This window comes from Melanotaenia boesemani, chromosome 22 (genome assembly GCF_017639745.1).
Source record: "Melanotaenia boesemani isolate fMelBoe1 chromosome 22, fMelBoe1.pri, whole genome shotgun sequence".
Taxonomy (NCBI): domain Eukaryota; kingdom Metazoa; phylum Chordata; class Actinopteri; order Atheriniformes; family Melanotaeniidae; genus Melanotaenia; species Melanotaenia boesemani.
This window is the reverse complement of record NC_055703.1, coordinates 7,621,386-7,635,456: the sequence shown is the minus strand read 5'-3', so window position 1 is coordinate 7,635,456 and position 14,071 is coordinate 7,621,386. Positions and strand designations below refer to the sequence as shown.

Genomic DNA, 14,071 nt, shown 5'->3' with positions numbered 1-14,071 from the left:
ATACAAATACAATCTCAAATCACTTCTAAATGAATTGGAACAAATGTCAGGTTTTATTTCCACATGTGTGTAAAAGGAAGCATGATGCATAAAAAGATAAAAAAAAAAAAGGTAGAAATGACAAGACTTTCTATCAAAAGTTCTCCCCAGCAGACGCCAGTAAGGCTTTGCATACAATTTTTTTTCTTCTTGATATACACTGCAAACACTTTTCTTTACAATACTGTTGGCAGGTAGTAGTTTATATGTGCACAAAGCTAAAAATATAAAGTATCATTTACACTTGGATAAGTTGATTAGACAGTTGCACATACAAAAATGAATTCTTGCTCTATTTTTTTGCATTGAGATGTCAGGATTCAGGAATAGTAGCGCAATAAGAAAGACAATGACGATTAAGAGGAAAGAGCAAAGACAGAAAGGACAATGAAGAACATAAATTCTATTAAAATGCTGCAAATGTAACAAAAAGTGAGATAGCAAGATGATAATAATAATTTAGGCCAAAGCTTTAGAGGTTTTTCTTTTAAACTGAAATTTGACTAATCTAAGCTAAGTTCAGGCACCATCACACAAATGGCAACATGAAAAAAACACACCAGTGTCTCTATATACAGGGCTGCTCCCGTTTCTGTATGCTTAAGTTTAGTTAAGTGCAGGCCGTAGTTTAAACTTAAAAGTGTAGTGCTGGACAAATAAAGAGCACCCAAAGTGGATTTAATCTAAACTCTGGGATTTTCTGAGTTTTTATCTCATTATATTCACAATATCAACATGTACTCAAACTGATTCATCCTTCTCTTTCTCTCCTTTTTAACTACATTGCTTTGGGAACCTAACACAGATTTAACAAGCTCCCTGCACGCGCATGAAATTCAAGTTGTGCCAAACACACACTGCTGGTGTCCGTGCCCGCATCAGGCTAACACATTCACGCGCTCACTGACCCGCTTCAGTCCACTTGGTGCTGACCCAGTACAGAGTAAGGCTTCACTGCATTTAGAGTTCAAGACTTATCGTTACACCCCCGTCGGCCAAGGTGTTGTCTCGTCTCGGAAAGGCACGTGACTGAGCTTTGCTCTTCACAGTTTGCTTCTGCGCCGGTTTTTCCCCTCATTATTAAATTTTTTTTTCCTTAGCAGCACTTTACACAGATCTCCATTTTAGAGAAAATGACACTTTGTGACCATGTTGATAACATCAACACACATACACATATGTACAGAGGGGGTAGTCGCCTCACACACCAAGGTTCAGGTGATATTCGTCTGCTTTTTGACTGTATGTTAGAGAAACCACATGGAAAAAGAGACAAGAAGAAACACAGCAGAGATGTATGTGGGTGTGTGTGATTTTGTCTTCTTTCCTTTCTTTATGAGTGTTTGATAGTGTATTTGCCTTTCTGCAGCTGGGAGATGTAAAGCTTTGATTTGGTACCATCCAGCCGCTTGAACCACACCTCATCGTTGTTGATGGTGGTGATGATGGCACTGCAAGACAAACACACACACAAACCGACAGGATAACGCTGCGTGCAGGAGCTTTCACCAAGGTGCATTTGCATGGAAACCTTCGCTTCAGTCAAGTGGATTCGGCTGCAGTAGTCGATACGGGGGAAATTTCTAACATGTTCATAGCCAGAGCTGCAGCATCTAAAATGATATGTGATGGGACGATATGACTTCAAATGAGTGGAAAACATCCATTTTCTAGCGCCTACATATGTTATAATTTACTGAGACAATGCATTATTGTCCACTTTTACTATTAAATGAATGTAATTACTTTAGTTTAGCCATGACTGGCCTTTTGAAACATCATGTTCAGCATTGTCTTGTCAGAAGCGCCAGAAGCCAGAAGTGGCCATATTTGGAAGGTGGAGCTGAAGAGTGATCCCTGAAAGTTTACTGGACAAAACTCTGTATCTGGGTCACCTTTTCAGCTCTAGTGTAGATTCAGTTAAATTCAGTTCATTTGCATAGTTACAATTCACGATTAAGTCATCTTAAAGGGCTACTTTTAAGATCAATCCAATATAATCCCATTAAAATCGAATTAAACTGATCATATAACTCACATTTGTTCAGGACATAATTTGGGTCATTAAAACCAATTCAAAAGAAAAAATGGCATAGCTAAGGAAACCATAGGATTGCTTTGAATCTCCCATTTGATTCAGTTCCCATCCTGAGAACAGCACATGGGACCGTGGAAAGAAAAACCTCCAGCAGAACCAGACTCGGGAAGAGCTGAATCTGGCTTGACTAGGTGTAGGTGAAGAGGGCCGGACTCGTAGACTGTGATATCTGCTGGGTTCAACTTGTATCATTTAAATAAATAAATTAAGCTTAAGCTGGTTTCATTTTACAAAGTCAGAGAGCCACTGTAGAGCCATGTTAAATCACTTTAAACCTCTTTTCCAACACACTACAAAACCTCCCTCCATTATTTATAAGATGTCGCAGCTCTTGCTATGAGCCCGCTGCAAAAATTCTCTGTATCTGTTGACGCAGCTGAATTTCTGTAGAGAACATGAAGTGGTAAATCTTCACAGATCATAGTGTTTGTTTCTTTTTACCAGCAAACTGATGTTTTAACATCACCATCAAAGTTTAGAAATGCTGTAAAATGCAATGAATAGTGTTTGTGAATAATAGTTCATATTCAGTTAAGGAGTAGCTTCGACTCATAATAAAGAGCAGCAAGTGTCACAAGTGACATGAACTGTTGGATAGACCATTACCTGTCAATCAAACTGCTCTGTATCTTTGCTTGTAGATGGAAACATAAAAAACTGAGCACGTGTTCAAAACGGCTTGCGATAAAGTAGAGGGAAGATCTGAGTCACGTAAATTAGAACCTGTGTTGTTCTGAGAACAAAGTTCTCAGATGAATATCCCATTTTTTATTTAGGTTTAGGAACTAGAAACTATTTTTTTTCCAGCTTTTCACCTTCTGCAGGGAAAAAAGCCAAACTGCCTGGACGTACACTGACCCTTTACAATCCCCACCAGGGTTTTCAAACACAGTCCAGCATTTGTGAACAATGCTGCAAACAGGATTTATACCCAAAGTTTGAGCAGGATTTAAAATCAACATCTGCAAATATGGCTGAAAACTTACTTTATAAATTCAGCTGTAGAAAAGTTGTTGCTCTATGAAACTTTGGGCAGCGTTTACAAATGTTACAAAACTTCAAAATAGCTGAAAAAGCAAAGGAACCGTGTTAAGCGGTTAAGCGGTTTGGTTGGTCTCCACAGCCCCGTCAACCCCTGCCCCCGATAAGAGTTGATGCTGCTGTTGCACCAGTTTTTCAGGGCTGGAATTGAAACAAGGAACTGGTTCTGAACCAGTACTGGAAACACTGGAGAGGAAAACGGAATTTGAGGAGGGGTATCTATGAAAAAAGGAATCATTTAGGGTAAAGACATCTTAGTGACATGACTTAGACGTGACTCAGTCTTTTTGTTTTTTTTTTTTTTTACAGTTATCTATTGGATCCAGCCTTAAGTCTGAAACAAAGTAAGTTATTCTCTACACAGATGAAACTGCTTCTACACATCATAAAACACCTTGTTTGTAGTCCCAATTTTCCTTCCACATTAGCAATAAAACACAGTTACATAACTCAGGCCTTGTCAATGGTCTAATGCGCCTCACATAAAATATGAGCAACTTTCCTACATGTCATTTTGAACCCAGAAGCTGTCAATCAAAGCAGACTGGACTTTTAAGAAGGATTAAAGATTAAAACAACCATCTACATTCAAACTGAACTGGAATAAATTGTGCTTTAATGGATCCTCAACAAACCCTCATCCCGTACGCACCTAGTCGGAAACTCATCCTTCCTGTTGATACAGATGGCCTGTCCCCTGCAGTACCACTGGTTGTCATAGAAAAGTCGCCCATCCTCAGAGCGAGCCACATGGTGATGTCTGTCAGGCTTCACAGCTGGGACTGGAGGCAGAGAAGAAGAAGAAAGAGGTGGATTGAATGGAGGGAATATGACATGAAAATGTTTTAAGAGCTGTGGTCTGCGGTGCTTCTCGCAGAAAGCAGCGAATCGAGCCTCCCAGTCTGAGAGCGGGTCGATTGCTGCCTTTTGCTAGATATTGACTGTAACCGAGGATGAGGAGGAGCTCTTACCATCCACCTTGACCCGGTGTGGTCCCAGAGATGCCATCGCCTGTAAGATGAGGGGAAAAAAAGATCAAAACACATCCAGAACATCAGTCACTGTATCCTTTTCCTACAGATCCAAATACCTTTCTTATTGCAGTCCAGTCTTCAAGAATATCCAGATCTTGCAGCATGTAAACGATATAAGGCCGTAAAACAAAGGCTAAGGAAAAAAGACAAGCAAAGCAGCAGGAAATATCTGAATTAACGGCATGTCACTGAAGAGCTGATAGTGGAGGAGATGAGCGATGGGTGGAACAAGTAGACGGCTGGGCGGTGGGAAAGGATATCAGAAACAACAACAGGCTTCTTCTTCTTCACAGGACAGAACGGGTCTTTTTTCTTGTTTTTCCGTGCGTGCAATCCATCATTCCACAACTCTGGAAAGCAAAGCAGACAGTTTAAGAGACGGAAAATACTGGGAAACACCTCCTTCCACAAGATATTTACTTCATGCTAACTATTTCACTGATACAAAATGAAGACTTGAAATGTTAGTTAATATCTTCTGCATCAAATCTACAGTACTGAACATGATTCACTGTCAAGCAAAACAGGTGGTTTTTCTATTTTGTTCTGATACAAACTAAAAAAAAAATAAAACAGATCTAAGAAAATATTTTATATAATAGTTTGTTAGAGCTGGTTGGTACCTGAGGTAATGTCAATACTGTGTCTGTCTTCCTCCAGTCTTCTTATCTTCTCCTCCAGCTCACTCTGCACAGTGTCAAATAGCAGCAACTTCTCACTCTGGACGACAGAAAAAAAAATGTGCTAGTCAGCCTCAAAAAATTCAGTAACAAGGGCAAGAGCTAGAGAAATAATCAAATCTTAGGTGCATTTCCAGGTGTCAAAATAGACTTTGCAAATGCTAACTGATGAGATGACACTGGGAGGAGGCAAAAGGTGGAACTTAGAAAAGTGGATGTGAGGCACTAAGGGGTTGAGTGTGCAGTCCAACCAGCACCCACTGCATCAAGAGCTAGCATGCACAAGTACTCTGGTGGGGAGAAAGATTAAATACACAGTGCAATGACAAGGATTCATCCTAAATCAGAAAAAAAAAGGAAATTACAAACAACTGCAACATTTATTGCCAAAGATTTGGATTCTTACTTAGCCTGGGAACAAGAGCTGTTGCACTACATTGTGTAATTTGGAGCGTCCCGTCTTAAAAATATTTTACTGGCACAGAGTTGCCCGTATCATACAACAAGACCAAAAGCGAAAACATGGAATCCTTTATGAAAGTAGATAGGAAAGCTCTCTCATCTAATGATTAAAGTGGGTCCTGTTCAATCCTCACCCTGACCCTCAGGGCTATGTGCCAAGTTCTCTCCTGTACACTCGTTACACCCCTCCAATACCCTCATTGGAGATGACACCACAATCATCAACCTCATTAGTAGAAGGAATGAGACAGCTTGCACAAAGCTGGAAGGATGGTGTACCAAGTACAATTAACTACTCAACACCAGCAAAACAAAACAGATGGTTATTAACTTCAGCAAACACAACAAGCTCCACTTTACATCAACAGGGTGTGTCTGCTTCTAAGTTCCTTGGGAGACAAATAGCTGAGGACCTCTCCTGGTCTCTCAACACAACTATGGTGGTAAAAGAAAAGCCCAACAGAAACTCCATTTCCTGAAGATGCTGAGAGGGAACCATCTGGATGAGAGGCTATCGATGTATTTTTAAAATCACAGTTCATAAGTAAAAAAAAAATACTATAATTTTCTTTACGATGCATTAATAAACGTTTATATGTTCAGAGAGTCTCATCCAAGGCTTTCTTTGTGTTAACTGGCTTGGCAACACTCCACTCAGAGATAAATCAGACTCCCTTTTCAGGTTCTGTGTGAGCTCACACAAAAATGGTATTTTTCTTCTACGCAAAATACATCCATCACCTGGAATATCATTCCAAAAAAGAGCAGACTGTATGAATAAGAAGGGATGACGCCAGAAAGCTGTTAGTTGTGTAAATTATTGATGTCTGGTGTTTGTAATGACAACTGCAAAAGCAGATATTCAACTTCTAACAGATAAGATGTAAACTCAGCCCTGACATGATTCCATAATAACACAGAAAACACGGTTTAGATCTCAGTGGTGTTCAGCTCTGGTCCACGAGGCTGTTGGATCCATTTAATTTGAGTCAGATGTGTTGAAGCAGGGACACATTGAAACCTGCAGGACAGCGACGACTTTAGACACCCCTGGTTTAGATACTGACTCTTTTAGTCAGTGATTTGACAATCACACGATTAGTCCACATTAACATCAGCTTTTAGTTCTTCGTGACAAATTCTGTCCAATTTCATTTCATTTTGTTGTCTTATAATCAATAAAATGATGACACAATTTAATCCAAAAACTGAGCCTGAACTTCTTTGGAGTATCTATGTGCTCAGCCAAAGTTACTTTGGTGATCTTGCCATTGAAAACTCTGATTTCAGACTTTCTCCAAGCCACTAATGTTGCTACCTCTGGTTTCAATTTACTCCATTTAGGTTGAAAAAAGCCAACGTTTTCTTCTTTATGAAATTAAATAATTGAAGTTTGTGCATTGTGAATAGGAAAGACCTCTTACTTCCCAATGTTGGCATGCAGCTTGGATTTCACACTCATATTTGTTCTTCACGGACTCAAGACACAGCTCCCTGTAGATCCCTGACAAAAAGAGAGAAAAAAACACTTTTCAGATAAGACTGTTACCAGAGGTATGATCTCTAAAACCAATAAAAAGTCCAGCTCACCAGCCACTTTGGTCCTGATCTGCATGTTTTCCTGTAGGTTGGCCAAGGGTTCCAGGTACTCTTGGGCACAGCCAGCCATCACCTCCTGCAGTTTAATGTCCACCTGGCTGAGACGCTCCTTATACAACCTAATGCGACATAGAAACAAAGCAGATTAATACATGAGCCCAGTCTGAGAGTTTGTTGGAAGTGTAGTGTGTGAGTATCACAAATAACCAGGAGATGTCAAGCATCCCACAGTCTCTAACCTCAGATCATTTGACATGAGCAGATGAAGGGAGTCTTTAAAAGATAACTTACTGCTCCTTCAAGTCAGTGAATTGTTTCTCGAGTGTTGTCATCTCATCCAGGCACTCCATCCTCCTCCTCTCGCAGTCCTCATCATCCATCTCTGTTCACATCAAGACATCACAGGTGTGACATTATTTCCTATCATCTGTTTTCTCTCTAGTCCCCACCATTACCACCCCATACAATATACGAGCTGTCTCTTTGAACTGTTGGTTAACTCTAATCACAAGCCACATATTTCGCTAAACCTATATATAGCAGATATATATGTCTCAATGTTTTACAAGTTGGTTGATGGTGAAGGCCTGTTTCTCCTACCCGAGCTGTCTCCATCTTCAGACACGGACGAGCTAACGGTGTCCTCCTCGTCTGTGCTGCTGCCGTCTTGCTCGGGAAAATCCACCTCCATTTCTTCGTGGTTACTTTCTTTCTTCTCCCGTGAGTGGACTGGCATTACGACTATCAAATGAGCCGGGGTTAACGGCGTGGCACGCCCGTACCTTTATGTTTAGCCCCAAGAAAGAGGCAATCACGGCTCAGACAGCTAGCCGGTTAGCCAGCCCGCACCTACCAGCCAGACACACAAACTGGGTCGGAGTCAGCCAATCATGTAAAGCTTTACTAAGATTGGCCAATCAAATATTCGCATATAAACATCGTAGCGACCGAAAAGTTTTAGGGACTTGTAGTTTTTTAGGCTCCTTGTAAACGCCTGAAACGTACATTTGTATACCAAGTTATTTTATGTTTTTAATTTACTTTAGCTTATGAAATCCATTTAAATTAATCACATAGGTAAAAAAAAAAAAAAAAGTATTTATTATTTTTTTCACACACTACTGTACATTAAACTAAATCACCAAAACCTGAACGTGTATTAGGAAATTATGTTTAATAATTACAGCTGTTCTAGTTTCTTTTTTCTCTTTGATTTTATTCTAGATTTTATTTTTTTTCTTTATTCTTAATCTTTACTCTCACAATGCCCCCTTAAAAAAAAACCAATCACGAGCATTAGTTTAAATGAAACTCTTTATAAAGGCTTTTTAAGCCCCAATAAAATTGTCACTACTGTCTATATTTAGGCTTTTGTTACATTATAAGGACTTAACAATGTTGCTTTTCTCCTTTAATTAATTACACTTACTGGTATCTAAATAAATATTTATGCTGAAAACCAGGAAATTGGTTCTTACAGCAAAACATGTGAAAATATCAACTGTTGCATTATATATTATTAAATGTGCAGGAGTACCTTCAAACTGCAGGGGGGGTGGAGGTGCATTGCTGAACACATAGACAGGCAGAATCATACGAGCTGACAGCTGAGTCATGAATGACAGTTGAAGCACACTGTGCAGCTGCAAAAAAAACATTTCAAAAGTGTTTCAGAACTTCCACCTGCTGCGTGACAGAGGCATCATGCACCCTGGGGTTAGAGCCTCCTACTTGATTCCTCTCTTTTCTCACTGACTGGTGCAGCAGTGATTGACAGGCTGAAGAATGAGTGGAGGCTGGAGATGTGGTATTGTCTTGCATTGTGATGGACAGCTGAAATTAAATAGGTGTACTTTCTTTTACTGAAAAACAACAACAGCACTTCAACCGCTTTAAGTCAACAAATGTCTTGTTAGATTTTAAAAATATATTATGCTTTATGTATTTTTCCATTACATTCAGCGTGTTAAATAGCTTTTTGTAGAGTCAAAAGTCCTCCAGAGTTACAAAGTTCATACAAATAGGAGTTATTTTCTCATACCTGAGTCACTGCTTCTGATATTTCTGAAACACCTTGTTTGTAGTTCATAATTTTTTTCCTTCACTTAATGACATCATAATTAAAGATTTTTACATGTGTCTGACCAATGAGAGCTGAATAAGCCTTCTCGAATGGATATCTTAAAGAGACCAGAGCTAAAACAAAGAGTTTCAAACTAAAGTTAGAAGAGTTTATATATATATATATATATATACTACAACAAGTGATTATAGTAGAAACCCTAAATAAAATGGTTGATAACATGTTGAATAACGTGATATGAGCTTTTTTAAATCCAGTAACTAATCAGCAATAATTGTTTTTTTTCGCGGGGGCACCACAAGAGATAATATGTGATATATGGTGAGTACTAGCAAAAAAACAAACATTGTATATATATATATATATATATATATATATATATATATATATATATATATATATATATACATATATATATATATAGATAGATAGATAGATAGCTAGATAGATAGATAGATAGATAGAAAATGGACTTTAATCATAGCCCTTCCTTACACAACCCTCTACATTTATCCGGGCTTGGGACCGGCCCTCATAGAACACTGGCTTGTGGCCCCCTTGGGGCTGCAGATTTAATCAAGATGCATTGTTAAATTCAAACAATGATAAGTCAATGTTTCTGGGAGTAAATTTACTAATTAAATGTACTTATTGTCAGCTATATGTGAAAATTTGCTTTTTTTGCTAGGATTTGTGCATTTTACTTTTATTTACTTCAAATAGCTCAGTTAGACTAAAGCAGATATCTCCTTTGTCATTATCTCGCTAATGAATACTTTTTCCCTAGAATGATTTATATTACAATAACATCCAGATTTCCCAGTCATTTGTCGAGGGCTTATTTGTATGGAAAGCCTAGCTCCTGAAGAACAAAGTGATTAATATATCTGCAGTTAAAAATTCAACCACTTGGGGGCAGTAAAGACCTTTAGTGCTAAACAATGGCTCCTGAGTTAGTATGACGCATTCTCTGGTGTTTAAATGGTAAAAAAACCAAATCAGTTTAAACAATTTTAGAAAAGATAAAGATATTCTATGCAAGAAATTAAAAAAAAAAAAGTGGCTCTGTGGAAAAGTTTTTGAATAACTTGATTGTCCTGCATTCTGCCAGGATTACACTCTGCAGCATCATTTATCTCAAAACATCACTCTGCTATGTGTATTTTAATAAAATTCCATTTTGTGTTTCACTGCTCAATATGAGCTCTTCCAAATAAGTGATCTGAAGGAACCTGAGCTCCTTTTTACCAAAGAAGCTTTTTCATTTCATTAACGCCTGTTAATAGTAACATTTATTTATAGCTGGAGCCACATGCACAGCATCCTCTGCTGGCCACACTGCAAAATCAGATTTCGTTCGCATTAGTTTTTCTCCATAGGTAGGACACTGCTCCTGAAAAATGGCACACATTTCCAAAAACACTGCACACAATTTTCTTTATTAGGACACAATTCTCAAAGCACTGAACTCTTGATTCAAAAGCGTTCTTTGTCAAAATGTAAACTTGTTTCCCAAATTATCACACTGCAAACTACAAAACACAGTTCTCTCACTGTGTTCACATAAAGTACAAAAAAATCATACATTCCTCAAAGACAACTTAATTACAAATACATCATATTAACTGACCAGAGAGGACCATTACAGTGTGTGACTGTACTATACAAAATAAAAATAAACTTACATAAAAATGCTGGATCCTGAAATAGAAGCGAAATGTCCTTAATGGGATCAAACCAGTTATAATCTCTTCAAATATGTATGTACACAGTACAGTATGCAAGATTTTTAGTTGAAAAACTATGGAATAAACAAACAACAAAAAAAATCAGTCATGTATACTTACTGTAATTTTACTAGCAGTAGTGGAAAAAAAATCTGCATTTGACTTTTTACAGTATTCTCAGAATATTTCTGAAAGCTCATATTGTTACAGTTTAGACATGTCACTAGAGTGACAAATAGATTTACATACCAAGCAAAATAAACCAGAATAAACCTGAGACAATCTACTTTATGCACAACCCTTGACCATCAGCTCAGTTTGAAAGATTGACCAGAGAATAGTGCAGGTCTGGAAAGGATGACACTGCAGTATTTGAGGGTCTGATAGCTTCAGGCTGACCTTGTTTTTCTTCAGAACTCGATCAACGGTGGAGAGGCTTGCATTGTTGATTCCTCTGAAATTGTTGTTATCTTGGATTTTCCGTTGCTGGATTTCACAGAGTTTTATTGCATTGTTTTGCAACCACAATCACAGCCTCTTGCTGTTGGTTAAATAAAGGCAGTCTTTCTGCCACAACACTTACAACTCTACAAAACAAAAGAACATTACAGTAAAACATAATAAATCTCCTGTAGAGTAGGTGTATATTTGAGTTACAGCATATAATTGATGTCCTCTTTAAATCTTTGAATAATGGATCCCACGGTGCATCTGCTCAGGTTGGGTGTTAATCTTTGTCCTGCTTCTTTCACTGTCATTCCATGTCCCAGGACATTATGAATGACAGCCACAAATTTAATCTGAAATTCTGCTTCTTTGCCTGGGTTGTTTTCTCCATCTAGGTTTTGGCCTTTGTCTGGGTTGTGGTCCTGGAGAAGATGCATTGGCCGGACTGGATTCTGGACCAAGAGCAGGTCTGGGATCTGGTTCTGGACCAGGGTTAAGGGCTGGTTCTTACTGTGGTCTGGGTCTGGGTCGTCCATATCCACATCCTCTCCTTCTAACATGACCTCTTGCTCCTTTGACATCCATTTTGTTCCATTAATGCTGTTTACCAGCTGTTTTTATAGTGTGCAGTTCATGAGCAAAACACTTTTTAAGCTTTGACCTGTTGTGTAAATTGTAACAGCTGTGTGGGAGAAGTGTATGAATTCTGCCTACTAGTGTTCACCATAGCGTGTGCTATGAGTGATAAATGTATTCACGTGAGCCAACAATGTGTCCAGTCTTTTGATTTGAGTGCAAGACTTTTTGGAACTCTTTGCAAACCATGAATTTTGTTCAAGATTTTGACAGCAGAGTCCTGTTTTTAAGAAATGTGTGCAGTCAATTAGTGGCAATGGTCAGTCAGTGGAATTTAACTGTAATTTTTCTGTTGGTTAACTTCTGTGATGATAAACCCTTTGAACTCTGGATTAAATATATAATTGTGAAAAGGTAGACCTGTACCCTTATATAATTCTTGCCGGCTCTTCTAAGTTATCTCTAAATCCATGTCTCCTTCCTTAAATATCCTCCTGACTACCAGTAGTATAAATTTGTCCTCTGTGGAGGACATTTGTAAACCTGAATATCTCCATCCCCCTGCATGCTATTAAACCCACTCATTTTGTTCTCTAAAAAGGACATCCAGGGCTTTTGAATGGTACCACATTTATAGGGGTGGGGCTTTGGGAACATCCTGTTTTCCTTCAAGGAAAATGGCATTCATTACCACAATCACATTTCATAAGAAGAGGAAAAGTAAGTGCATAACTTCTTTTTGTGCAAATGTAGTCCTGAAGTATTATTGTAATATTTCTTTATGATATCTCTTGAGAACACATTAAACCATTTTCTAAATGAATATAACAACATTTTACCATAACATTTAAGAGTTTGAGAATTGTCTTCTGTAGTGGACATTTGTAGCTATTTCCTGAATTTTGTTCTGTATTTTTCAATTAAGAAGAACGAGTTTCATTGTCAGAGTTTTCTCATTACCCTTCAAACAGGGGGAATAAAAAAAAATATTGATTAAACAATTTTTTTCTGGTAGTCAGGAGGATATAATTTGAGCTGTACTATATAAGTGCAATAATCCCTCCCTCCCATATCAACTCAGGTGTCTTCTCTCTGACCCTAAAAACAGCTGACACCAAGTCACTCCTGAAAAAGAACAACTTAGATTCATCATTTATGAGCGGCTATCAAACCTCCCCATTCTTAGTAAAATGACAGAGATAACTGTCTTTCAGCAACTAAAAAAATTCGTCAGTGCTGCATTTGACAAGGTCAACCATAACATGCTACTAGACCAGCTGAAAAACTGGGTAGGACTTTCTGCCACCGCAGTTAACTTGTGTAAGTTCTATCTAAAAGACAGGGACTATTTTGTGTCTAAAGGTAACTATAAATCTGAGTAAACTAAAATAACCTGTGGAGTTCCAAAAGGCTCCAGCTGTTCAACATCTATGCGCTCCCACTCGCTCAAATTATGAAAAACAACAAAATATGTTACCGTAATTATGCTGATGATGCACAAATCTATATAACCATTTCACCAGGAGACTGTAGCCTGATCCCAACAATGATCAAATGCATTAATCAAACTAAGAATTGAATGTGCTGGACCTTCCCTTGGTTAAATGAAGACAAAACTGAAATGACCGTTTTTGAAGCAAAGAAAGAAAGATTAAAAGTCAGCACTCACATACAAACAATAATGTTAAAAACCAACACCCATGCCAGAAATCTGGGAGGAGTCAAAGACTCAGACCTGAATTTCAGCATAACATTAAGACAGGTGTAAAGTCAGCCTATTATCACTTATGTAAGAACATATGGAGGATTAAAAAACTGCTGTCTCAACAGTATGTACAAAAACTTGTCCATGCATTTATCTTCAGTAGACTACATTACTGTTACGCTGTCCTTACAGGTCTCCCTAAAAAGTCCATCTGCAGTTAGTCCAGAACGCTGCAGCTCAAGTCCTCACCAAGACCAAGTGGATTATATAACTCCAGTCCTCAGATCTTTACACTGGCTTCCTGTTTGTCAAAGGATTGACTTCAAAATCCTGCTGTTTGTTTACAAAGACCTGAATTGTTTAGGGCCAAAATACATTCAGGATCTTCTGGTTTGTTGTGAACCAACCAGATCCCTCAGGTCATCAGGGTCAAGTCTACTTTCTGTTCCCAGCGTCAGAATTAAACATGGAGATGCAGCGTTCAGTATTTATGCTCCTCACATGTGGAACAAACTCCCAGAAAACTGCAGGTCTGCTGAAATGCAGCTGCTTTAAATCAAAGTTAAAACCTTTTCTACTT

At 38.3% G+C, this 14,071-nt stretch overlaps 1 protein-coding gene across 1 annotated transcript; it reads right to left on the bottom strand.

Moving 5' to 3' along the window:
- Positions 1 to 1,232: 1,232 nt before the first annotated feature.
- Positions 1,233 to 7,828, bottom strand: brms1lb (BRMS1 like transcriptional repressor b). The gene is made up of 10 exons (XM_041976399.1): positions 7,554 to 7,828; positions 7,245 to 7,335; positions 6,945 to 7,072; positions 6,779 to 6,858; positions 4,836 to 4,932; positions 4,473 to 4,562; positions 4,269 to 4,333; positions 4,150 to 4,189; positions 3,831 to 3,960; positions 1,233 to 1,490 (listed from the first exon to the last, which is right to left on the bottom strand). The coding sequence occupies exons 1-10, from the start codon at positions 7,687 to 7,689 to the stop codon at positions 1,373 to 1,375; spliced, it is 975 nt and encodes a 324-aa protein (XP_041832333.1). The 5' UTR covers positions 7,690 to 7,828; the 3' UTR covers positions 1,233 to 1,372.
- Positions 7,829 to 14,071: the final 6,243 nt, after the last annotated feature.